We start from the raw sequence: 26,267 nt of genomic DNA on the forward strand, positions 1-26,267 counted from the left end.
AATCATTTTTATTCATTAAAATTTACAGTAGGGTATAAGGGATTTCTAATCGTAACCGTGTCAATATCCCGAGTGACCAAGGCACAACAACGAAGCGATTCCTCCAGAGGTCAGTGTTGCGTGGATCCCGTTCGCTCGCACCACCCCGAAATTGTTTTTGTTGGTGTGACTGAGCTACTTTATTGGTCAACACTGTCAGTGTCACTGTCACATAATGAATGCCATCGATCTGATTTGTGCAGGCTATACGCTCTCAGACGGAGACGCCTCAGTGTCAGCAGAGCTAAAGAATTAACTTGTAGGCTAAGCCCGGCTGCCACGGACGACCGCAGCGGGACCGTGCAATACTTCTACAGCCGTCCGCCTGAACTGGCTTCCTCTGCCGGGGATGGAGCCTCCCGCCAGCCAGGCGCAGAGCCCCGTGTTGGAATTAACTGTGGACAATGTAGAGTCGGTAAGTCACACTAGTAAAGCATTCATATTAAAAATGATGAGTGTTGTTTGACATGAATGCAGAACCTCCACCTAAATGTATTTGCACTGCAAAATCCAATGGCTCAAGACAGTAGCCAAATGACAAAGCAAAGCTTTCTAATATGACAACCCATTATACGTTACCCCATATTCAAAGTCTAACCAAAACAATTGCCTGCATTATATTCATTTTCTCTCGCAAATAAAGACAGCAAAGGGCAGTTTGTATGGGCTATTATACTTTAATATGGGTCTTTTTCAGGGTAAGGGGCTGTTGTAACATGATATCAGCTACAAACATGCTGTTCTAATTTTAACCATCACCATGTGCTTGGGATTAGTTGCCATGAGCAACACAGTTTTTCCCCTCAAGCAGTTGGTCATAGAATCCTTCCCATGCCTTAATGTCCTCTCGGTTGTAATAAGGTAGTAGGATACATGTATACCCAGGGCAAACTGCAGAACGCAGCCGTACATGTCAAAGATCTTTGCGACGTATCTCTCAGTATCGTGAAAGAACTGTCCCTCTGACAGAACAGTGTCAGGAGGGGCGCTTCTTTGAACCGGGACGGGGGTCTCTCACCCCGGGCGACCCCCCCTCACTGACTCCCTTCTCGCCGTGTCTCCAGGCCCTCCGGCAGCTGTACTATGACCCGGACATGGAGAATAAGAACGTGGCCCAGAAGTGGCTGACTCAGGCCCAGTCCTCCCCCCAGGCCTGGCAGTTCTGCTGGGCCCTGCTCGGGCCTGACAAGGTGCTCGCCTAATCTTTGTCCAATGAAATACCTACAACCTTGTCGTTGTCATAATACCTACTAATAACCTCTCTGCGCTGCCACTGCGCTGTTCAAACAGCTTCCGGAGATCCAGTTCTTCGGCGCCAGCACTCTGCACGCCAAGATCTCCCGCCACTGGGACGACCTCCCCGCCGACGAGCACCAGAGCCTGAGGATGCAGCTGCTCTCCCACGTCTCCCGCTTCTCCTCGGGGCCCAAGATGGTGCTGACCAGGCTGTGCGTGGCCCTGGCCTCCATGGCCCTCCACGCCATGCCCCAGGCCTGGCCGCAGGCCGTGGCCGACATGGTGAGGGTGTTTCATCCGGAGGAGCCGGGAGGCGGCGGGGGCGGGGCAGAGGCGGAGGAGGAGGAGGAGGTGGGGAGCCGTCACGCCCACCGCCTGGCCCTGCTGGAGCTCCTCACCGTGCTTCCCGAGGAGTTCCAGAGCTGCCGGCTCGCACCGGCTCGCCGGGCCCAGCTGAGGGAGGCCCTGGCTGGGGAGTGGGCGGCGGTGTGTCCCCTGCTGCGCCGGCTGCTCCGGGCGCAGGACGCCCCCGGGCGGGTGAAGGAGCGGGCGCTGCGCTGCCTGTCCAGCTGGGTGAGGCTGGACGTGCCGCTGGGGGAGAGCGAGGCGCTGGTCCAGGACTGCTTCGCCGCCTTGTCGGACCCGGAGCTGTTCGACACGGCTGTGGAGGCCATTGTCAGCGCCATCTCGCAGCCTGACTGCCAAAGGTCAGGCGTTCGGTCACGTGTCTCAAGCACACACACACACACACACACACACACACACACACATACACGCACACACATTTGAAAAGAAGACGATTCAGTAAAAGCAGATCAGTAATTGATCTGGCAGAAACGTTGATGTGTGTGTGTGTGTGTGTGTGTGTGTGTATGTATTCAGGTACACTGATTCCCTGGTGAACCTGATGCCTCTAGTACTGGGTCTCCATGACCAGCTAAAGGCAGCCGCCCGGGACGGAGACATGGAGACCTCTCACGGCATCTGTCGCATCGCCGTCGCTCTGGGGGAGACACACTCCAGGTACACACTCTCAACTCTCTCTCTCACACACACACACACACACACATTATAGTGGCTCTGTGGGAGACACACTCCAGGTACACACTCTCAACTCTCTCTCTCACACACACACACACACACACACACATTATAGTGGCTCTGTGGGAGACACACTCCAGGTACACACTCTCAACTCTCTCTCTCTCACACACACACAGACACACACATTATAGTGGCTCTGTGGGAGACACACTCCAGGTACACACTCCCAACTCTCTCTCTCTCTCTCTCTCTCACACACACACATTATAGTGGCTCTGGGGGAGACACACTCTAGGTACACACTCCCAATTCTCTCTCTCTCTCTCTCTCTCTCTCACACACACACACACACACACACACACACACACACACACACACACACACATACATTACAGTGGCTCTGGCAGAGACACACTCCAGGTACACACTCCTCTCTATCTCCCTCTTCCTCTCTCTCTCAGTCTCTCTCTCTCTCTCTCACACACACACACACACACACACACACACACACACACACACACACACACACACATTAGAGTCGCTCTGGGGGAGACACACTCCAGGTACACACTCCTCTCTCACATACACCCATATGCTGTACACACACACTGTGCTCCAGCTGTACATATATGTGTGTGTTGGAGACAGGACTCTGTTGGAGCAGGTGGAACACTGGCAGGGATACCTGGCCCTGGTCAACATGATCCTTTTCTGCACCGGCATCCCTGGACACTACCCTGTCAGCGAGACCACCAGCTCCCTCACACTCACCTTCTGGTACACTCTGCAGGTGTGTGTGTGTGTATCTGTCTGTCTGTGTTGAATGTTCCGTGTGTCGGCCTGTCTGTTAGTTTGGCCTCATTACTGAGGTGTGTGTGTGTGTGTTTTCCAGGACGACATCCTATCGTTTGAGGAGGAGAAGCAGGCGGTCTACCTGCAGGTCTACCGGCCCGTGTACTTCCAGCTGGTGGACGTGCTGCTGCATAAGGCCCACTACCCCTCGGAGGAGGAGTACGCCTCCTGGTCCTCCGACGACAAGGAGCAGTTCAGAATCTACAGGTGAACAGGCAGCCCGCGGGAAATACAGGATCTGGTTGAATTTACGCCATTGGACTGGAAAAAAGCTTTTTACTGCTGGCCTTATACACTGTACTGTACAAAAGATTTTGAAAGTTGCTGATGTTGGATGTTTCTTTGTTCGTTTTGTTTTTTAGGGTCGACATATCAGACACTCTGATGTATGTGTACGAGATGCTGGGGGCGGAGCTTCTCAGCAACCTCTACGATAGGCTGGGAAGACTGCTGATGGACGCCGAGAGACCAGCAGTCTGGCAGGTCGGTACCACCTCCCACGTGTCCCGTTTAGACGTCCCCCTCGCTCGTATCTTGTTGTGATCGGTCATTACATCGCCGTCGTTCGACCTCTTCACTACCGCTGTCCCTCCGTTCGTACGTCAGCAGGATTCCTGTATTTATTTGATCTCATTAACGATTCCCCCAGGACACTGAAGCGCTGCTCTATGGCTTCCAGTCCATAGCAGAGACCATAGACGTCAACTACTCGGACGTTATCCCCGGGCTCATCGGCCTCATCCCTCGCATCAGCATCAGCAACATCCTGCTGGCGGACACCGTCATGTACACGATAGGTAGCCAGACCTTTGCTGCTGTGTCACAGGAAGAGGTTTCCCTCGGCTTCCTCTTCATACCTGTTGCCTCTCTTGCTTCAGTGACTTCTGCTTGTACCTCTCTCTATCCCCTATTCTCTCTCTCTCTCTTTCAATTCAAGTCAACTCAATTCAAGGGGCTTTATTGGTATAGGAAACAAGATACTGTACGTTTACATTGCCAAAGCAAGTGTGAAATAAAACCAAAAAAATACACAAAAGTACAATTAAATACTAAAATAAGGAGATGTATAAACATAACTGTGTGTTTATATACTGTATACACACATAAGTAGGCCTAAAGATAAATTAAAATATAAATATGGTCAAAAACAGCGCATAAGGCATTCTTGTATATATTAAAAGTTTTAATAAGTGGCTAGTTCATGATACCAAGATGTTTCAGCCTCTCATGGCCTTCATCAGAATAGGAAGAATGTGGATATTGCAGATTGAAAAATATAAATACAAATACGTAAGTGAGAACTGTAACCACTGCAACATTTCTTTTAAATTTACAAATGTGTTTAAAGGCATCTGTTCTGTTTGTACAGTGTGTCTACCGTAAATGGACTGCACTTATATAGCACTTTTATCCAAAGCACTTTACAATTGACTCTCATTTACGGCAGCAGCTGCCATGCAAGGTGCTAGCGTGCTCATTGGGAGCAATTTGGGGTTCAGTGTCTAGCTGGACACTTCGACATATGGACAGGAGGAGGCGGGATTCAAACCGCCAACCCTGCGGTCATTGGACAAACCGCTCTACCACTGAGCCACAGCCACCAGGCGTATGTACAGAGATCAGTACAGTCCAGATAATGCACGGATACACAGATGATTCAGTCTTTACAGTGGTTGTATTTCCTCTCTCTCTCTCTCTCTTTTTCTCTCTCTCTCTCTCTCTCTCCTTATATGTCCTCTCTTCCTGTCATAGGTTCTCTGGCTGAATGGCTGGCAGACCACCCTGTGATGTTGGCCAATGTGTTACCCATGGTGCTGCAGGGCTTGGTGAAGGCGGAGCTTTCTGTATCCAGTGTCTCCACCCTGAAGAGGATCTGTCGCGAGTGTCGCCACGACCTCGGCCCCTACGCTCATGACATCATGGCAGTCTCACAGGTCTAGCCCGGGCAGCCACATTGTTCCACGACAACCGTACATAATTCTCAGCTACAGTAGCTTTTGGTAGTTCAGAGCTAATGCCAGTTCTTTTCACAGGATGCGCTGGTCAAAGAAATCCACAAGGTCAGTATGAAGCCCCTGCAGAATCTGTTTACTTGCTGTAGTAGTTTAATAAGATAAAAAAAGGGATATAATTGAAGACAGACCCCACAGTGTGTGTGTGTGTGTGTGTGTGTGTGTGTGTGTGTGTGTGTGTGTGTGTGTGTGTGTGTGTGTGTGTGTGTGTGTGTGTGCGTGCGTGCGTGCGTGCGTGTGTGTGTGTGTGTGCACACAGAGCAGCCAGTGCATGTGGCTAATGCAGGCCCTGGGCTTCCTCCTCTCTGCCCTTCCCGTGGAGAAGATCCTGGGCAACTTGCACTCCCTCATCAGCCCTCACATCCAGAGGCTGGAAGCCCTAGCCCATCAGGAGGTACATACAGAACAGTATACCCACAGCGCACCATCACAGACCTACTAACTAAAGCTACGACCCACACACATTGGGATTCTTTATGTGTTATTAAATCTTTTTGCATCAGAGCTTTAAGCGTGCGGCGAGCTACTTAAAGCCCGACTATGTTGTTGATTTCATCTTAAAATATCAGTTTCAAAGTCGATCTATTGGTGTGCTGGATTATTAGGAGCGAGAACAGCACCTCTTCCTTTCCCACAGAGGGGTCCGGCGGCCTGTATTTGCACTATGTAACTTTTGCCCGCGAGCCGCGGTTTTCTCTCGCATGAACGTTCTGCTTTACCTTTAGCTCTCCTCTTCGAATTTGCCGGCAGACTCCATTTTCCTCAGCCTGTCAGTTGTCAACAAATGCACGTGCGTCTCTCAGCGTTTTACCACAATGGTACTGCGGTTGTAATGGCTCTAGTGGCCATTAGGGGCTGCTAAAGTGCACAAAACTGGACTGCTACATAATGGGGCTTTAAGTTTCACTTTTGCTTTTGTTGGTCGGCACCTCGTCACCACAGGTGGGCGTTGTTCTCACTTTGATGCTCTAGAGCTGAAACTGAAGATTACACATATTATTATCTGCAGGCTGGCACAACCTCCCCAGATAGCAAGCGGATCTGGGCCATATACAGGCCAGATCTGGCCCTTGTGGCTTAGTTCCGGCCCATATATGGCCCAGAATCATTACACATCCGCTTGCTCTGTGTTGGAATTCAATACTGAGATTTTGAAAAGCTACGAAACGCTCTTGTGTCGCCCCAATCCCCGTCTGGTCACAGCCCAGCCCCACTAACAAGCCGTCCATCGTGCACATCCTGGGAATGCTGTCCAGCCTGTTCACCACGCTGGACGTCAACCGTCAGGACGAGGGCTCCGAGCAGGCCATCCAAGCCAGACCCGGCCCGGCTCAGGCCGGCACCCACCCCGTGAGTGTGCCTGCCCGGAACCCCTAGAACCTTAACCTCACCTCGGACGCGCTGGACCTTCTTGAAACCGGTGATGTTCTCGTCTCCCAGGTGGTGGTGGTGCTGCAGCAGGTGTTCACACTGATACGTACCGTCCTAAGCAAGTGGCTCCGTGACTCCGAAGTAGTGGAGGTACGTGGAGCACGATCAGGAAGTGTGTGTCTCGGTACGTTTATGCGTGTCAGGCGTGCGTGTGTGTGCGTTTACCAAACCCCGGCGTCTGCCCCCTCCCAGGCCGTGTGCGGGGTGTTTGAGAAGTCGGTGCGGACCCTCCTCTTCGACTTCGCTCCCATGGTGGCGCAGCTGAGCGAGATGCTGGGCCAGATGTACAGCGCCGTCCCACAAGCCTCTGCTCTGGACCTCACGCGCCAGGTGGGCCTCCGGGCGTCCAATCGGAGAGCAGCGGAGTCTGACACACTCACACTCCAGAGCTCCGTGCCCAAGCGCTCACTCCCGTAATGATTTCCTGACACAAACTGGCCTGTGTTCTTCTAGATGGTGCACATATTCGCGGGAGAGAAAGACCACTTCACTCCCATCCAAGGCCTGATCGAGCTGGTCACGTCCACCACTCTCTCCGTGTTCCAGCAAGGTAATTGTACTACTGTACATCCCTGAGCCTCTTTCTTCTTTTCTGGCCTTGTTTATGGTACTAGTATGTGTTTGGTTCCTTGTTGTGTCGCTACGTCTTCCTAGGTCCCAGGGATCACCCAGATATTGCAGAGTCGTTCATGCAGTTACATGCTCAGGTTCGTTTGAACGTCGCTGTCGCGCTATTCATGCGTGCTACGCCATATAAATTATACAGTAGAAAAACTTTTGTGTGTATTGTTGTCTGTGTTTTGGACTCTGTAGGCGTTCAAAAGGAAACCTGATGTCTACCTCTCTGACCAGCTTGATGTTAAAGCACTGTTTTACTGCGGTGAGTAGCACTGTGTGTAGCCCTTATGACAAAATATAGTCTGTTATTTCAAAGCATGCAATCTGAGTTTCCTTTGTACCGGTTTGTAAAAACTGGTATCCAATCTGCCTGGCTAACACTGGTCTCTCCCACTAGGGGTCCTATCACTCAAATTCCCAGAGATGCCCACAGCGAGGTCAGCCTGCATGTTCTTTGTAAGTGGAACTAGGAATAATACACAGCTCCTCGCCCCCATAATTGACACCACTGCACCATATTGTTTCACCGTGCTGTATATCTGTGATCATCTAAGCGTTCTCTGGCCCCTCCCACTCAGACGGAGCTGGTGCCCCACTGTGGAGATGTACCCTCAGTAGGGCAGGTGTTACAGAGGGATGGAGAACTTCTCACTCAGACCATCCTGGAAGTAAGTAAGACCGAGTTCCCTCCCTGAGAATATGTGCAAAAACACGGTCGCATGGCCGGTAAACACCCACGCGCCGCAGTCGTTTGAATTAATAATATAATCTGGTTATCTGGAGTGTGAGGGACGCTCTCTCTCTCTCTCTCTCCTGTGTCCAGGCTGTTGGAGGCCAGTCACCGTGCAGCCTGACGGAGCACTTCTCCGAGGTGCTGTTCTGTTTGAACAGACACTGCCCAGCGCTGCTGACCCGGTGGCTGAAGGAAGGGCTGCAGACCCCTGGGTTCCCCTCAGCCCAGGTCTCCGCGGAGCAGAAGGAGACGTTCAGCCAGCACCTCCTCAGGTAAACCTCCAGCACAGCGCACATACGGACGGACGCCTGTCACCGTAACGTTTCCCGACTTCCACCAATAATTAGGATAGAGTCGAGTGTGCGACGACCTACTTTATTATGTTTGTTTTTCTAGGCCGTGTCACCGCAGGTGTGCATTGTACTCACTTAAACTCTGCGCATCTGCGCAACTTCCAGTCGGCTAACAAAGCTCTAGAGCTGAAACTGAAGACAACGTATTATTGATCTACAGGCTACACTCTACAACCATGTTTTGGTATCTTTCCTCTCAGGGAACACGCCAACAAGAAGCACGTGAAGGAGATAGTGAAGGAGTTCTCTCTGCAGTGTCGAGGCCTGCACGGGGCCGGATACACCACAGACTACTAGCCGTTTGTGTGGACGACCGGGACGGGGTCACCACACCATACTGGGACCGGTGCAGATGGATCTGTAGCTCAAAGAGATATGGGAGCGCGTTGCGAGGACCTGGCCTGTGCTGTGTTGTCTTCCTACAGGGGAGATTGTGAACGTCGGTGTCAAAGAGAAATGACGGCTGATGACGCTGCTGTTGCCTGTGAACCAGAGTGTATCGGGGACGGTCTCTCTATTTTACGTCAAGGCCATGGAACTCGACGCTGCCAATACAAGGACTTGCCAACTATGGGCTGAAGATGTGTGGATTCAGAACCTGCCTCGCGAACACTGCACACAAGGGGCCGAGGAAAATCCTTTTATTTGTGAAAAGCATGTGGTGTGTAGTATGTGATTATTATTATTATTAAGTCCAAAGGGCATTTTGATAAAAACCTACACTGTATCCTGAATATGGATGTATGAGACGTGTGAGTGTAGGATGAAATAACAGCAATAAACACAAGTGACTCTTGGCAGCTGCATGGGCAGGCTGTGTACTGGATTTTATTCTCTCTGCTGTATACTATGGTCATAGTACATACACACATTATCAAAATATAGAAATGCCCCAGCAAGGCCACTGTTGTCAGGCCTCTCTCTCTCTCCCCCCCCCCCCCTCTCTCTCTCTCTCATTAGAAACATGATAACACCATTATGAGAAGGTGTATTACATAGCTTATACTCTCTTTAATCTCTGTATACCTTATATATATATATATATATATTATATAACAAAACATCTGTATGACACTCACAACAAAATAGAAGAGACCTTTGACATGTACATTGACATGTCCTGACTCTGCTTTGTAATACCTGACATCGCTTTTGAGGGACAGTGGCAAGCCACTATTGGAGGTGGATGTCCTTTGTATAAAAAAAAAAGAAGAAAAAAAAAAAGTGGAATTGAGGAGTTTGTAGTGATGGTTGGTGCGCTGAGTGACAGTGTAGTGATTGTGGGAGGGTCCTATGCAGGATAGGGGGGGGCAGCATCGAGATGTCCAGCACACCCCAGCCCTCCTACCTGCTACAGTCTGAGCCCTCCCCCTTTCACTATCGTATCCTTGTGAAGAGGTTCAACACCGACTTGGACTCCTGGGACACAGAGACAGGTTGTTACATTTTTAAATGATTAAAATGGACTAGTTTAATGGAACACGGAAACCTAATGTGAAGGTCTCTGGTTGGATATGGTACCTTGGTGCAGCGAGTTTTACTGAAAACGTTCCAGAAGCGTAGCGTCTCGTCACCTGCCCCGGTCACAATGGCCTCGCCGTCTGGCGACACAGCCTGGAGAGGAAGAGAGGATGGGAGGAGAGGAGGAGAGAGGGAGAGGAAAGAAGGGATGAGAGGATAAGTGAGAGGGTGAAGAGGAGTAGTGAGGGCTCAGAAGCCGTACTTCCTCCATGACTTAAACGTATCTGAGGCAATTTGAAGTGGCACCTTAAAACCGGGTCTACATACAGCCAACGCTTTAAGCTGGTTAAGAACACGGTTCGAGACTTTGGAACGTTGAAAGTTCTAAAACTGCCATTTTCAAGACAAATGTTTTTAAACTGTGAACCGGCGGCATCTGATACAGACATTTTAAATTTGATCACAGCATGGCCACTTGCGTTCCCCTCCATGGCTCCAGTCTTACCAGGTAGAGCACCCTGTAGGAGTGCCCGGTCAGCTTGGCCACCTGGGTCAGCGAGGGGTACTTCCACACCAAGATCTGGTTCTGAGAGTAGCCGTGGGTGCTCACCTGGAAGGTACAACCAAACCAATCAACGGGTGACCCCCATTAGGGCGGTGAGCTTGAGACGAGCTTTTTGGATAGGTCTGTTTTTTTAACGGGTCACGAGAAGCCTCAAGAAATCCCAACCGCTAAACTTTAAAGACATTCCACGGTGGGATTCAACAGTTATTCACCAAACCCACAGGGATGTACTTTGAGTCCACATTTAAATCTCTCTTTTTTTTTTTTCAACTTTCATTTATCCAGGAATACTCATTGAGATTATAATCTCTTTTGTAAGAAAGACCTGGTCAAGGTAGCAGCAGTATACAGTGACAGACTATACAACAGTCAACAATACATAAAGCAATAGGGTTTGGGAAAATGTAGTCCCAGACACGACCATCTTGTTTCTACACAGGTGTATCCATTTGTCTGATTGGCTCTACTGCATAGAATCCTATGCAATCAGACGAATAGAAACACCTGTGTAGAAACAAGATGGTTGTGTCTGGGACTATATTTTCCCAAGCCCTATACACAGTCTGGAGTAAAACATAGCATCTCAAAAACATTTCCGTTCCTCTGTCACAGTATCTTGTATGAGACGTTTAAAGTCAGTGTCTTGGGCGGTTGTTGCTCACCAGCTCGTTGGCGTGTTTGGACCAGGCCAGGTTGCAGACCTGGGAGCCCGTGTCGGTGCTGTGCAGCGGCTGGCCCGTCAGCGTGTTCCAGAAGCGCAGGCAGCGGTCGGCCGTGCCCCCGCCGGACGCCAGCAGGCCGTGCTGGTGGGGGGACCAGGCGATGGCCTTCACCGCCGCCAGGTGGTCGCTGTACTGCTGCACCGGGAGCAGGCTGGAGCTGTTCCACACCAGCAGCTGGAGGGGAGAGGAGGGGAGGCGGGGGGCAAACGGCGCGAGGATCCGCCGCGGTTTGTGAGTGACCTTCGACTGATTTTGACAGGACGCTGACCGGGGGGAGGGGGTGGGGGGCGACGAGCGCTCGGCTAGCGCCGCCTGGCCCATCCTCACCTTGTTGTCGTTGCCCCCGGAGGCCAGGTGCTGGTGGTCCGGGGACCACTTGAGGCCGCACACCTCCTGCCGGTGACCCTGGAGCCGTCTCTCGGCGGTGGGAGGGGTGCGCACGTCCCTCTGGAGGATGACCCGGTCCCTGCTGCCCGAGGACAGCTGGTCACCGTTCCAGGCCAGGGCTCCTGAACACACAGGAAGGAGAGAGGTGGTGTTGAGCGCTATGCAAAATCCCCACACCCGTCACCCGCGCAACCGGACCCCCCTAACCCGGGCCGCGCATCACTGACCCACACGAGCCGAGTGTCCCTCCAGACTGGTGAGCTTCCTGCCTCCGGCCGCGTCCCAGATCTGGACGTAGCCCTTGTGGGTTCCCACAGCAACCAGGCTCCCCTGAGATAACAGAGCGAAGCTAATGAAACCGAGAAGGGGAAAAAAACAACAACAAACAAAAAAACAACAACAGAAAACGGACTTATCTTCCACACACGGAGCGGTTTGTTTTTGCCGTCCCGTCGACTCACCCTCTCATTCCAACACACGGACGTCACAGAGTCCCCGTCCACCGATAGGTCGCACAGTCTCGTCACCTGCAGGGAGACGCGGCGATGGAAAATGAGCGGTCGCCCCGTTGACACACCGCACGCTCTTCAGCCTCTTAACGTCGCAACGGAAGGTTATTCTTATGTCAGGTTCTGATCGTAAACAGGACCCTAACGAAAAGAGCCGGCACTCACGAAATAGACAGCATAGTCTTCGGAGTACACAGTCTAATTTCGTGACCTGCGGTTCTTCTCTTCATCTGCTGTGTCACCCGACCGGGCAGCCATGACTGTTCATTTAAACCAGGGGTCTCACCTGGCTGGTGCAGGCGCTCCACAGGTACACGCAGGCCCCCAGGCCCACACTCAGCAGGTTTCCGGCCGACCAGTCCACCAGGTTGAGGTAGAAGTCGTCCTGCAGCTCCGGGGCGTCCAGCACCTTGAAGGGGATCTTGGAGATTTTGCGGGCCGGCTTTCGAGGGGAGCGAAGTAGCTTGTGACTGCGGAAAAAGAAAAATCAGAAATCGCGAAGTCAGAAGACGACGACATCCCGTGACACTATGTTTTGGCATACAAATGTACGTAACTGACAAAATGTGACATGTTTCAAAATGTCTGTAGTTCAATGTTGAGCGGGGTCGGTCTTCCTGTACCTCTTGTTGCTGAGTGGAGAGAGGGAGTACGGCGATACCTCGTTACCGCTGTCGAAAGGCACTCTCTTTGTGTGGATAGTGTACTACGGACAACAACAACAAAAGCGTCAACAAAAACAAAAACGTCAGGAATCCAACCAGTGCAAAATTACCGTCTTGGGGCGCTGCGAGCGAACGCAGAGGGTCGCCTGAGGCTACCGTGGGTCAGTAGTCTCGTCTGTGAACCTCCGTGTGTCCGTCTCTCACCCTGAAGAGGCTGCGGGTGTCCTGGGCGGGGGCCGTGTGCCTGCGGTCGTCCGTGTGGGGGTCTGGGACGGTCTCTATACCTGCTCCCAGCAGCTCGTTCCTCAGCAGGGCTGCATACGCAACAGTGTCTGTAGGAGAGGTGTGTGTGTGTGTGTGTGGGGGTCAGAGACAAAGAGCCAAGGGAAAGTAACATTTCAGTATGAAAAGCGCTCCAACACACACACACACACGCTGGAGCCCCGAGCTGATCGATGAGCTCGATGAGACAAGCACTGTGACTACCTTTCCCCGTGTCCGAACCCGTGTCCTTTGCCCTGTGGTTCTGGTTGGGAGATCGACAGTTTTCCTGTGAAGAGGGGACAAGTTAAGTGCGACTGTGATCACACTGGGAAGCAAACCAAACGAGTCTTGTGGCTGAGCAGACAGAATAAGCAGTGTAAGTGAGGTTGTTGAGAGTGTTTTGACACTGACTGTATAGCTTACATTGGCATAGTGAAAGTTGATACTCCAGTTGCTTCCAGCTCGGATAGGAATGAAGCGATCCCCTGACTTTACACTCACAGGACTGCATGTGGCACCTCCCGACTGTGGTGGACAGAGTAAGAAAGACATGTTTAATGCTGTATTTAAATTCACTCTGTCTGTATAGACATCTGGTGCTAAATCTACACACTTAGAATTAGTCTTTTATCATAGTTTTGGGAGGTTACATACAGACAGACACAAATGCCTTGCTGACCAAGCTTTTGTGGTCGCTCACCTTAGCAAGCTGGCCCTCCGGCAGGTTTTGATGGTTGATTTGTCTAAGCAGTCGTCTTTCGTAGTCCTGGTCCATCGCTTAGCACCACCATCAACTGTCACCATGCCAAGTCCCAGAACAGCCAGACTCACACACCCACCCCCGCGCCCCCCTTGCACTGTCACCCCCGCGGCTCAGTCCGCACACGGAGACCCCCGCTGGCCCATCCTTGGACTCCAGGGGAATTCTGTTATCGATAAGGAACATGAGAGATGGGAAAGCCAACATTTAACTAGCGAGCCGACTATAAGCAGTAACGCACCACCAGCTAGCTGCTAGTCCTGATCTGCGTGTAACCGCAATAAAATGTTTTTATATTTCAAGCAGGGCAGCGTGTGTTTGTGGACGGGTGCCAGACAGTCACGTCGCCATGGTATCTTGCTATCATTCATTCCCCTCCAACACAACTCTGTCCGCAGCAGCCAGCTAGATCACTAACGTTAAATACAATCAGCTGACGACTAATAAAATAATGATCTCTTACCCTCAGCTCAAGAGAAAAACAAATGGACTAAATATTATTCGCACTGCGGAAGACAGTGGGCTACGATCAAGCTACGATTGGTCCCCTTTTGATTGGTAATTGATATCTTCGATTAGATGTTTCCTCAAGATGTCAGCACATTATCAAATAGCCATCGAGTCTTCGGTGTTGTGTTTATGTCTGGACCAAGATGGCGAAAAATCAGCTGTGCAGCTCAACAGCTCCGCCTGGGGTATTTATGAGAAATGTGTTGGAGTGAAAAGTGACTTTTTTTGGTTTATTTGTGGACGCAATTTTACTAAAAGTAGGCATAGAAGATTTCCAGTTAGACTCATAAATATCAAGCATTATTGTATATATATATATATATATATATATATATATATATATATATATATATATATATATATATATATATATATATATAACTACTATATTATTAGTTCTATTAATACATCCATGGCCCATACAGATCAAAACATCCTCCACCGCTTGGGTCCAAAGTAATGGTTTCTTCCTTTGCTCCATGAATGCGTGTCTACGTAGACAGCTCAAGATAGACCACATCTAGAAAAGTGAATACCCACTGTCGCAGAGGAAGTTTGTGTCGGTTTCCATCTGGTCGCCACCATCTTCTTGGAAAGAAAAACACATGCTCTCAAGATTTTTGTAAGTGAAGTTGAGATATGATTTAAGATCAGCGCAGACAGGTTCAGGGGCACAGTGACCTGCAGCAGCAGAGAGCTTGTCTGCTACCAGTTCCCAGAAACGAGCATTCCCAGATACAATCTCCTTTCTAAACATGTGACCAAGCATAAGTGCATCTGTGCTAGCCCTGGTCCAGGTCGGTATACTATTTGGGGTTATACTGTACCTGTGAGGGACCATTCATTGCGCCATTGACGTTTGTCGCTCGGTCTACATTACCGTGTCTACAGATAATATGCCTATTATTTTGTTACTCAGCGAAATGGGCAGGTTTCGAAAGCTGAAGGATTTTCTCTGAGGTGGCTATAGTTGCAGCCCCACAACTTTTATATAAAAAGCACTTTTTTCACCAATATCCAATAGCATGGCACTCACATGAGATGCATTATTAGGGCAAAGCCAGGCTAGTGGATACTATAATAGCAGTGGATATCGTAAATAGAAAACAACACAATTGAAATAGGTCAAGCCCCTCCCCCGTTGGGTGGTGCATTAATTAAGTGTCGCGAGGTTACATTAAACAACGCATCTGAATTAAACAAAAACAACAAAAAAAGTGTTTCAATTTTCAAAATGGGTAAGACGAAACGCAAGCGAAGCGCGGAGAAATTGCGGACCAACAAAAGACGGGCCCTTATAAGGCCTACTGCCAAATCCACAGATATGATTGCTGCAAGACCAGCACCCCTGGCCGTTGATGGTGGTGGCGGGTACAGTGGGGAGGATGAGGAGAGGGAGAGAGATGACGAGAGTGGTGCGAACTTTCGGTAACTACAAATACAATTTCGGTCACTAACAAACTACAGATACATATGTTATGGTAATGCATCATGTTGTTTCTGCACCCATGTATCATAGCTTAGCCTTCACCTCACATGCTGAAAGGTAGACTGTTTCACTCCCCACCAGACGATGGCGGTGTACAGTATTTGGCTGTTGTTGATTAGCACGTGAGGAGCAGAAGAAACTTGTAGTTCAAAGATGGCGCTGCCCGGCACAGTACTCGTGCGGCTCAGAGCGCTGTGCAACCTTGGAAAAACGTTTCACTCAGAGGGCAAAATTGGATTCCGTTTCAGAAGCGAGGTGCGGTGGTACAAGACCAAAGCCCAAACCTTTCAGCTCCCTGGAACGTCAGCGACGCGAGCTAAATGGGGTGAGACGTGGGGTTGACATATCTGCCTAGCTGTACGTTAGCATGTACACACACACATCATGTACACACACACATCATGTAACCTCAAGGACATTTAGCTAGCTGTCGACATTAATTTAAAATGCATGCGCGTAAGGCTTCATGGGTGGTTAGTATAATAACTTTAGTTTAGTTAAAAGCTAGAGTAAGTTAGTTTGAACTGATCTCCATTCCGTTTTGTTCATTTAGGCTATGTCAGCCACTAATTCTGACTCTCACGTATCATCATTCATGTCCAGGTAACCCTGACCTCCTGAGAGAGTTCCCCGAGCCGAAAACCTTGCTGAATAACACCATTTCCCGTGCACTCGGGGTGTCGGACGTGTCTCAAATAATCCAGTACCACTGCACAGACACTGAAAATGTCAAGGTCAGTGATGATCTGAATGAGACCCCTCGCTTAATTTTTAAGGCCATTTGCCTCTTTTGTTATGATAATATTGTGTTGAATCTTGTGTCTGCTCGCAGAAAGCCACTGTCACGGTCATGTGGCCCACCAAGATTGAGGTGGAGGGCTTGGCCTCCAAGAAGGTTGACGCTGAACGGTTCGCCGCCGCCGCTGCCTGTCACAGACTGAAGGTGAAAGGAAGCCTCGCCAAACATGGTGTGGGATATATACCTCATGCCTTTTTCAAGTTTTTTTTGCAATCATCTATTATCTGTTTGTTCCTCCCCTTGTCACTCATCCAGGAGTTGGGGGTACTGGGTCCAGAGAACCAGCTGCCCAGGAGGAAAACTGGCCGAGGGAGAGGAGCTCAGATGTCGTCAGCCCTGTTTGACACGGAGGAGGACCACAAGGTTGATCATGTCCACGTGCCTGAAGGAGGAATCCCACAGGGTGGATCCCTAGGCCCTCAAAGACAATCAGGGTATTAGGGATAGCCCCCGCCCCCCCCCCCATGGAATAAAATTTGCATTTAAATTCTTATTTTGATTATATATAATTTTTTCCTTCAATGTGCTCGTTTGGGTGGACAGGTTGCCCGAGGAGGACCCCAACCTGCGTGAAGCTCTTACCCTGTTCCCCCAGCCCAAATGCCTCCTGGCCAGGGTTATCCAGGTGGCCACGTCCTCCAACAGGTTGAGGGTGCGTAGCTCTGTCTCACCATCGCAGCACGGCCCGACTCTTGGTCCAACACTCACCGGTACTCACTGGTAGTCCACCGGCCTTCTTTCACGGTAAATCTCTCCCTCTCCTCCTCCTCCTCCTCCTTCTCCTTCCCCTCCTTCTCCTTCCCCCCCTCCTCCTCCCCCTCCCCCTCCCCCTCCTCCTCCTCTCTGCAGGAGCTGGCTCAGTACCGGACCACCGGGGGGAAGGTGAAGAGGTGCGAGCTGACCCTGCGGTGGCCGGAGGACCTGACCTTCGTGGCCTCAGCCGGCCGCAGAGTGGAGGCAGAGAGGAGAGCCGCCGCCCTCGCCTGTCTGAAACTAAAGGTAGGGCGCAACCAGCGGGCCGAGGATCCTGGGAGTCCGGGGTCCGCTGCGGCGTAGCGGTCCAGCGCATCGGCGTTAAGTCTGGCCGGATGCCCATAGGGAGCGACACATTGGCCAGTCACTCCCTGGCTGGTGGTTAGTTAGGAAGCTGTCTCCCTATTGCAGGTCACCGACTGACAGGGTTGTGCGATGGGTTCTCATTATTAGGCAGGGGATAATTGCTGGAGAGGCTGTGGAAACTAGGACGGGTGGATTGGGACAAAAAGGGGGAAAAGTTTCAGAAAATGAAAGTATTAAAATAAAATAAAAAAGAGCATCCTTGAAATCCTCCGATGCACTTGCGCCGAACAGCTTTTAGCTCCGTGTGTTGAAGATACCTTTCCTCATTATCTCCTAATTTCCTCCTCATTCCCCTGATGTAGGAGATGAACCTGCTGGACCAGGACAACAACCCTCTGACTCACGCCAGGTATCACCAGGAGCAGGTGCGTGAGGCAGGGGCGAAAGACCGGCGGCCATGCCCTCTGGAGATACCCGGGTACCTGGAAGACAGGCTGAGAGAATACCTCACACAGGTCAGTTCACCCCCTGCTGTGATCTCACTGACTGACTGACTAACTGACTGACTGCTATGGTAGCCTTATCGGGTTAGGCTTTGGTTTGGTTTATCTTGAAAGCTAAAAGCACACACATATAGCCCCCCCCCCACTGCACATGCTGTCCTTCATACCCCTGGCAAAGGGTTCATGCTGGTCTCGCTGGCGTGTGTTGTCTTGAACGGCAGTACCCGGTGTCGGTGGAGATGAAGAAGCTTTGGGAGGAGGAGGAGGAGAGAGCCCAGCAGCGGTTGAACCAGCAGGACGAGGAGGAGGACGAGGACCTGGTCACAGACGCCATCACGGGCAGGCCCTACCGGCCCCTCGCCGCCGAGGAGGCGGAGCAACTCAGCGCCGACCTACGGGAGCAGTGGGAGAGGGCGGAGCCCGGCCTGGGGCCGGAGCTGCCGGTCGACTCCCACCGCCAGCGGGTGCTCTCGGCGGTGGCGTCCTCCAGGGTCGTGGTGATCGCCGGGGAGACTGGGTGCGGCAAGACGACGCGCATCCCGCGCTTCCTGCTGGAGGCGGGCGTGCGCGGCGGCGAGGGGGCGGACTGTAACATCCTGGTGACCCAGCCCCGCCGGATCAGCGCCGTGTCGGTGGCTCACCGGGTGGCCCAGGAGATGGGCCCCGCCCTCAAACGCTCCGTGGGGTATCAGGTGAGCTGGAGAGATGATGGCTCGGCTTTTGGCTCAGCTTTTGGCTCGGCTTTTGGCTCGGCTTTTGGCTCGGCTTTTGGCTCAGCTTTTGGCTCGGCAGGAAATACATAGCAAATATGACCAAAACATAGAACCAACTATCTAATTAAATAACCAAAAATAGAGATGATAACAACAATACTTATTCTAAAATGTATCTTACAAATACAGGGGTGCAGACTTGTCACCTTTAGGTGAAAATAACCGTTTTTAATCCAAAATAGATCATTTGTTTGATCAGTGTATGTATGGGTTTGCATGTTTGTCACCTTTTTCACCTGTGATCGGTTTGCACCTAAGAAATAAGAAATGTGGTATCATGTGTAATAAGTGGTAGTAATAATAATAATAATAATAATGATAACAATTAACAAAGAATAAAATAAGTATGATCATTAAGTATAATAACCCCCGCACCCCCCCCAGGTGCGTCTGGAGAGCCGTCCCCCGGAGCACAGCGGGGGGTCCCTGCTCTTCCTGACCGTGGGGGTCCTGCTGAGGAAGCTGCAGGGCAACGCCTCTCTGCGGGGGGTCAGCCACGTGGTGGTGGACGAGGTGCACGAGCGCGACGTCAACACCGACCTGCTGCTGGCGCTGCTGCGCACCGCCCTGCGGGACAACCCCCGGCTGCGCGTGCTGCTGATGAGCGCCACGGGCGACTCCCGCCGGCTGGCCGGCTACTTCGGGGGCTGCCCCGTGGTCACGGTGCCCGGGTTCATGCACCCGGTGAAGGAGCGCTACCTGGAGGAGGTGCTGAGGGAGATGGGCCGACCGCCGCCGCCGCCGGCCCGAGCGGACCCCGGGGAACGGGTGAGGAGATTCTGCCGACTCAGTTTTTAATTTCGTCCGCGTCTTCCGTTCGTTTCTGTGGCCGTGGGTTCGGGGTCAAGCGGGCGGTCGTGATGCTTTTCCCCTCAATGCGTTTTTTCTCTCCTTGCGTCTCGTAAACCGACTCCCCCTCTCTGTCCGTTCGACCAGGGGGATCCTAAAGATAACGCCGCGCCGGACCCCAGCCTCGTGGCCGACGTGGTCGAGCACATTCACAGACACCGAGAGCCAGGTAAATAAACATCCGACCACCGTCTCTCGTTTGAAACTTCTTCCCCTCCCTCCGTCCCCATATCTAACAGCTGTCCTCTCTCCCCTCCTCCTCTCCTCCCTCCTCCTCTCCTCTCTCCTCCCAGGGGCAGTACTGTGTTTCCTCCCAGGCTGGCAGGAGATCAAGGCCGTCCAGCAGAGGCTGGAGGAGAAGCCGGCCTTCCGCTCCGGCTCCCACATGATCCTACCACGTAAGACGGGACAGAGGAGTCTCACCTGCCTCAGACACTCACGCTGTCCGGAGATACTAGAGATACTAGAGATACTACCTTTGTCTAGGACACATGCCCATTAAGACAAGGTAGCATCTCTGAGACATATTTCTCTCTCTCTCTCTCTCTCTCTCTCTCTCTCTCTCTCTCTCCCCATCTCTTTCTCTCTCTACATCTATCTCTCTGTCTCTCTCCGTTTGTCTCTCTCTCTCCCTCTCTCTCTCTCTCCCTCGCTCTCTCCCTCTCTCTCTCTCCATCTATCTCTCTCTCTCTCTCTGTTTGTCTTTCTCTCTCTCTCTCTCTCTCTCTCTCTCTCTCTCTCTCTCTCCTGTCCAGTGCACTCCAGTATGTCGGTGTCGGACCAGCAGGTGGTGTTCCAGCGCCCCCCGGAGGGCCAGAGGAAGATAGTCCTGACCACGAACATCGCCGAGACCTCGATCACCATCGACGACATCGTCCACGTGGTGGACGCCGGCTCCCAGAAGGAGCAAAACTACGACCCGCGGACCAAGGTAAAGAACTACAACACCCAGGCTCCCTTGTTAAAGTCGATATGATGTGGCTGTAGTTAGAAAGGGACTGTAGAGTCGGAAAGGCATATCAGTGGAGTATCTATCCTGAGTTGTTCCTGTGTGGTCGGATCCAGTTTAGAGGGACACAGTCACGCTTGTTTCATTTGATGTTGTTTGATATTGTGAATGCTGAAATTCTTTGAGTAGGACTTTTTAAAATCCATGTATAGGAAATACTGCAACAAAATGACGTCACTGGATGTCACTTGTTTGCCGTTTGAGGTTTTTATGCGATTCCATTTTCCATGTAGGGTGACGGTTGCACTGACGGTGATTTTAAAAAGGCCTACACACAGAATTTAAACATTTAATCCAAATAATATCAACTGAAACAAGCGTGACTGTGCCCCTTTAAGTATATTTTCGTCTGGGGTGACCGACCACGGCGGCGTAGCGGTGTAAAGTATCTCCCGTGTTCCCGCGGCGCAGGTGTCTTGCCTGGACACGGTGTGGATCTCCCGCTCCAACGTCACCCAGCGCAGGGGGAGGGCCGGCCGGTGCCAGCCGGGACACGCCTACCACCTGTTCCCAAGGACGCGGCTGGGGGCCATGCCCTCCTTCCCCGTGCCGGAGATCCTGCGCACCCCCCTGGAGAGCCTGGTGCTGCAGGCCAAGATCCACAGCCCGCACGTCAAGGTGAGACCAGAGACCGGGCCAGGGAGGGGGGGGGGGAGGTGTGTGTGTGTGTGCGTGCGTGCGTGCGTGCGTGCGTGCGTGCGTGCGTGCGTGCGTGCGTGCGCGTGCTTTCTGATGACGACGCTCGCTGTCTCTGTCCAGGCGGTGGATTTCCTGTCCCAGGTGTTGGACAGCCCAGAGCGCGACGCTACGGAGGAGGCGGTCCGCAACCTGCAGGATATTGGTGAGAAAACCAGTTTTGTTTTTGTCTTCTCAGATTTTGTCCTGTTTACTCCCAATGCGGTAGCCAGTTACACCCAGTTATTACTGTTGTAGATCCGTTGCACGACCCCGCCGGTCGGCGATACGATAGAGAGAGACGATAGAGAGAGACGATAGAGAGAGACGATAGAGAGAGACGATAGAGAGAGACGATAGAGAGAGACGATAGAGAGAGACAACTACTTGATGGCACACAGGGTCTCTGTAGCTTTGGGATGTCACGGTGTGGATTTTTTTTCCCACCGACTAATAAATCCATGACAACAACGGTGTTACCGGTAACACCGTCTAGCATACAGTATGAGAGCGCTTACTTGAATCTTTACCGTTAGACCTCTGCCTTATGTTGAACAGCACTGTTGTGTATCCTTCGGTGTTGTATGTCTTCACGGCTTGTCTGCAAATGCGCGATCAGAGTAAGGTCAGATAAACGCTACACTCGGCCCTGTGCGTCTTTATAATCAGAATTTGTTTATTGCCATGCAGTGTTTCAACATAGCCTACTGTACTAGGAATATGCTCCATGCCCGAAGCAAATTCCTAGTATGTTGAAAAACTACATGGCAATAAATAAATTCTGATTCAGAAGCACAGGACTGAGCATAACGTTTATATCTTATATCTCTAATCGTGCATTTGCAGGCAAGTTGCGGAGGCATACGACGCCAAATTGCCTCCACAAATATTATGAAGGGAACGCTGCTAGAATAGGCGAGAGAATAGGCTGCTAGAATAAGCTAGCCAGCTAGCTAATGGCACCAGCCACTAGGTTAGGTTAGCTGAACAGCCAGCAAGCAAATTCCTAGTATGTTGAAAAACGACATGGCGACAAACCGTTGTTCAGATGCACTCCCCCTGTCTCTGCACAAGTCATGGTGGCTGTGGACGTGGTTTTGAATAGTCAAACAATCGACCAATCCCGTCCACCCAGGAGTGCTGGACCGGGAGGAGGCCCTGACGCCGCTGGGAGAGCGCGTGGCCTGCATGTCATGTGACCCGCGGCTGGGGAAGGTGCTGGTCCTGTCGGCCGTGTTCCGCTGCGTCCTGCCCCTCCTGTCCGTGGCCGCCTGCCTGACCCGTGACCCCTTCTACAACAGCATGCAGAACCGGGCCCTCGTCTCCAAGGTCTGGACCCCCCCCCCCACCCCCTCCCCGCCTGCTGGAAGAGAACCCGTGGTTTCGTTTAAGTTGGGAGGTTGAGTTTGATTCCTCAGAACAGTGTGTGCTGTGTGTAATTGTGGCCCTCGGTCTATGCAGGCTAAGCAGGCCCTGAGTGGCTCCAGCTACAGTGACTACCTGGTGTTCAGTCGAGCCGTGTTGGGCTGGAGGAGGGTTCAGCATGAGGGGGGCCGAGAGGAGAGGGAGGAGTACCTGGACACGCACACGCTGTCCGGAGCCAGCCTGCGCTTTATCAACGGTGAGACGTAGACGCGCGCACACACACACACACACACATACACACATACACTCTGTCTGGAGCAAACCCTGCGCTTTATCATTCACTTCACATTATCACATTCACTTTTTCTGCCAGCCGGCACTTTCTGACACACACAGACAAGTTCTGACCCCGGAATGCAGTTTCACACACACACGCGCACACACGCACAGACACACACAGTCTTGAGCAACCCTGCGCTTTATCAATGGTGAGACATGAACACACACACACACAGGTTCTGACCCCAGAATACACTTTCTCACACTCACACACACTCTCTCACACACACACACACACACACACTGTCTGGAGCAACCCTGCACATTATCAATGGTGACACAAGAACGCGCGCAAACACACACACATATTCTGACCCCCCTGTGCACCCCCCCCCCCCAGGTCTGATATCCCAGTTCAGTGAGAACCTGCACGAGGCCCGGCTGGTTCCACGTTCTGCCGAGTGCCAGCGGCCGACCTCCCCCTTCAACCAGCACAGCCGGGAGGACGAGCTGGTGAAGGCCGTGCTGCTAGCCGGCCTCTACCCCAACCTCATCCAGGTACCCCTCCTCCGCTAGACCTCCCCTTCAAAACTCACCCTCCCTCATCCCCTTAATAACGTGGCCCTGGTCACCCTCCCTCATCCCCTTAATAACGTGGCCCTGGTCACCCTCCCTCATCCCCTTAATAACGTGGCCCTGGTCACCCTCCCTCATCCCCTTAATAACGTGGCTCTGGTCACCCTCCCTCATCCCCTTAATAACGTGGCCCTGGTCACCCTCCCTCATCCGCCGTTGTTTCTGTTCTCAGACCAAGAGGGGCACGGTGACCAAAGGGGGCCGCTTCAAACCCACCACCGTGGGCTACCGCACGCAGAGCGGCCCGGTGCTGCTCCATCGTTCCTCCGTCAACAGGTGTGTGTGTGTGTCTGTCTCTGTCTGTCTCTGTCTGTCTCTGTCTCTGTCTGTCTCTGTCTGTCTCTGTCTGTCTCTGTCTGTCTCTGTCTGTCTCTCTGTGTGTGTGTGTGTGTGTGTGTGTGTGTGTGTGTGTGTGTGTGTGTGTGTGTGTGTGTGTGTGTGTGTGTGTGTGTGTGTGTGTGTGTGAGTGTGTGAGTCCGTAGTACTCACGCTGTCTCTTCCTGTCGGCGCGTTCTAGGGGGGAGGCGGACCTCCCGAGTCGCTGGCTCACGTTCTTCACCGCGGTCAAGTCCAACGGCAACGTGTTCGTCCGCGACTCCTCCTCCGTCCACCCGCTGGCGCTGCTGCTGCTCACCGACTGTGACATCACGGAGAGAGGTGGGTACGGGAGGGGGCGGATCTACCGTATCCCGCCAACACCTCACCGGTGGAACCGGACACCTCCCAACGCGCAGTTCACAGCGGCGTTTCACGGGCGACCTCCTGCTGCCTCGTTAACTCCCGTCTCTCCCTCTCCCCTCTCTCTCCTTCCCTCTCCCTCTCCTCCTCTCCTCTCCTCTCCCCTCTCTCCTTCCCTCCCTCTCCTCCTCTCCTCTCCCTCCTCCCTCCCCAGTGAACGGGGACCGCGTGGAGGTGTCGTTCCCCGGGCGCTCCCTGGTGCGCTGCGAGCTGTCGGCCCGGTCCTGGGAGCTCCTCTGGGGGCTCCGCACCTCCGTCCAGGCGATGCTGCACCGCCGCCTGCGCGTCGACCACGCCCCGGCCACGCCCACTCCCGCGCCCGCCCAGGACGGCCAGCTCGTCTCCCTGCTGGTGGAGCTGCTCAACGGCACGGACTCCGAGCCAGGCGAGGGGCATGGCGGCGGCGAGGAGGACTGATAGGGCGGCGGACGGATGCGCGCCTCAACCCGGACAGCAGGGGGCGCTGCCGCACGCGTACGTCCGTTGGACACGGGTCTGCTCCCACGGAGGAGTCAGGGAAGACGGATGTGATATAGTTGTGTGATGTTTTATCTTACCCACACATAATTAGCTAAAATGCTAATTCTGTTCATCTAGTGCACTGTATTCTGAAGCCATCAGGCCTCTTTTTGAAAGAAGCATGCTAGGTCAATCCAAAGTGGGTCAATGTTTTGGCAACACACTTAATAGTTCTGTCTGTTGGACATGACATGGAATGATGGAATCCACTTGTTTGAGTGGATCTGAATTATGGACACTTGGTATTTGCTTTCTGAAAAGCAGAAGTTGAATGTATATTTTACTCTGTTAATGAGTATCTATTGTGTTTGTGACAATGAGTTGAAATATGCGTTGTCCAAAGGCCAGTGAATAATTCGAAGGCAGAAAAGTGTATGGGCAAATACTGTTTATTGTTAAAAAATAATTATGCATAGTATTTAAATCCAGTGTATGTCATACATTTAAAACGATACTGGTTTCTCTGTATGTTTTCAGTCATAAAGCAATAACTTAAACAGAAAACATTGGCACATTGGAAGTTACTGAGATACAGTATCTATCTAAGGCATTAACCATATCCATTTGTAGAGGAACGCGAGCAGCTGGAGAGAGCAGGGTTCAGGAGTAGCATCAGGGCTCAGGTTCAGGTTCAGGAGAACTCCTTCATGAAGCGCAGGTGGAAGCTGCTCAGACGTCTCAACACCTCCATGGTCTCGTCGGGCGTCAACACACAGAACCTGCACACAGAGGGCCGGGAGTGGGTCAGGGAGCGTGAACCACACTGCTAGGGAGATGCAGTGTTTACCCATCATATTATTTGTTTGGTCTAAATGTAAGCATTTATTCAAAGGTAAGTAGTGAATTAAAATATCAGAGCTCGATGCTCTAAGGGACTTTCGTACCACTCGTAGAACCTTGGAGTTACAATCCAGTAACTTAGGTTCTATGTCGTGGATCCGCGCTCCAGAACGATGCCATAAATGTTCTCCCCCAACAGCCTCTCAGAACATCAAACTCAGCTTGACTGAGACTAACCAGCGAGAGAGACTAGAGAGAGAGAGAGAGAGAGAGAGAAACGTTCTTATGGAATGAATGAATTTATTTTTAAAATGAAAGGATGGAAGAGCCGCAAGCCAACTTTTTTTTAAATGAATGGATGGAGGAGCCTCACATTGACTCACTCTCTCTCTCTCTCTCTCTCTCTCTCTCACACACACTCACACACACACACACAGGCACATGCAGCCGGCCAGATACAGACCCATATGAACAGCTTAGATTAATTAATGATTAATGACATGTTCTCTTCTATTCTCTTTTAGATGGTGAAAGTCAGCACAGCCCTACAGAGTCACATCTATATCAGTCAGCACAGCCCTACAGAGTCAGATCTATATCAGTCAGCATAGCCCTACAGAGTCAGATCTATAT

At 51.8% G+C, this 26,267-nt stretch overlaps 3 protein-coding genes across 3 annotated transcripts; 2 read left to right on the forward strand and 1 right to left on the reverse strand.

The window, feature by feature from the left end:
- Positions 1 to 388: 388 nt before the first annotated feature.
- LOC311325114 (importin-13-like) lies at positions 389 to 8,615 on the forward strand (the record flags this gene model as incomplete). Its single annotated transcript, XM_084457772.1, has 21 exons — positions 389 to 454; positions 1,104 to 1,229; positions 1,330 to 1,982; positions 2,158 to 2,298; positions 2,968 to 3,109; positions 3,212 to 3,378; positions 3,534 to 3,654; positions 3,821 to 3,968; positions 4,924 to 5,105; positions 5,205 to 5,231; positions 5,443 to 5,577; positions 6,387 to 6,533; positions 6,624 to 6,704; positions 6,807 to 6,944; positions 7,068 to 7,164; positions 7,269 to 7,321; positions 7,428 to 7,494; positions 7,630 to 7,688; positions 7,811 to 7,900; positions 8,056 to 8,237; positions 8,519 to 8,615. 21 exons carry the CDS (start codon positions 389 to 391, stop codon positions 8,613 to 8,615), a joined length of 2,919 nt encoding a protein of 972 aa, XP_084313898.1.
- A 1,020-nt stretch (positions 8,616 to 9,635) lies between these two features.
- LOC311325136 (fizzy-related protein homolog) lies at positions 9,636 to 13,690 on the reverse strand. The gene is made up of 13 exons (XM_084457796.1): positions 13,592 to 13,690; positions 13,315 to 13,416; positions 13,114 to 13,177; positions 12,832 to 12,959; positions 12,586 to 12,668; positions 12,249 to 12,432; positions 11,915 to 11,980; positions 11,681 to 11,783; positions 11,394 to 11,575; positions 11,007 to 11,240; positions 10,285 to 10,389; positions 9,840 to 9,932; positions 9,636 to 9,737 (listed from the first exon to the last, which is right to left on the reverse strand). Exons 1-13 carry the CDS (start codon positions 13,664 to 13,666, stop codon positions 9,696 to 9,698), a joined length of 1,461 nt encoding a protein of 486 aa, XP_084313922.1. The 5' UTR covers positions 13,667 to 13,690; the 3' UTR covers positions 9,636 to 9,695.
- A 2,107-nt stretch (positions 13,691 to 15,797) lies between these two features.
- On the forward strand, positions 15,798 to 24,752 carry dhx30 (DEAH (Asp-Glu-Ala-His) box helicase 30; the record flags this gene model as incomplete). The annotated part of the gene is made up of 20 exons (XM_084458224.1): positions 15,798 to 15,975; positions 16,254 to 16,384; positions 16,483 to 16,593; positions 16,705 to 16,883; positions 16,993 to 17,101; positions 17,299 to 17,448; positions 17,871 to 18,023; positions 18,233 to 18,703; positions 19,169 to 19,552; positions 19,721 to 19,802; positions 19,927 to 20,031; positions 20,389 to 20,564; positions 21,054 to 21,260; positions 21,402 to 21,483; positions 22,453 to 22,646; positions 22,779 to 22,938; positions 23,362 to 23,519; positions 23,770 to 23,873; positions 24,115 to 24,254; positions 24,490 to 24,752. The coding sequence occupies exons 1-20, from the start codon at positions 15,804 to 15,806 to the stop codon at positions 24,750 to 24,752; spliced, it is 3,531 nt and encodes a 1,176-aa protein (XP_084314350.1). The 5' UTR covers positions 15,798 to 15,803.
- Positions 24,753 to 26,267: the final 1,515 nt, after the last annotated feature.

Source organism: Borostomias antarcticus (assembly GCF_949987555.1).
Source record: "Borostomias antarcticus genome assembly, chromosome: 24".
Taxonomy (NCBI): Eukaryota; Metazoa; Chordata; class Actinopteri; order Stomiiformes; family Stomiidae; genus Borostomias; species Borostomias antarcticus.

Bases quoted from the DNA above. Each gene is read 5' to 3' on its own strand.
- LOC311325136 (XM_084457796.1), bottom strand. From the start codon at position 13,666: ATGGACCAGGACTACGAAAGACGACTGCTTAGACAAATCAACCATCAA. The intron at 12,669-12,831 runs GTGAGAGACGGA...TGTTGTCCGTAG, and splicing joins ACACCCGCAGCCTCTTCAGG to TACACTATCCACACAAAGAG. The intron at 9,738-9,839 runs GTACCATATCCA...TCTGTGTCCCAG, and splicing joins GTAAAACTCGCTGCACCAAG to GAGTCCAAGTCGGTGTTGAA.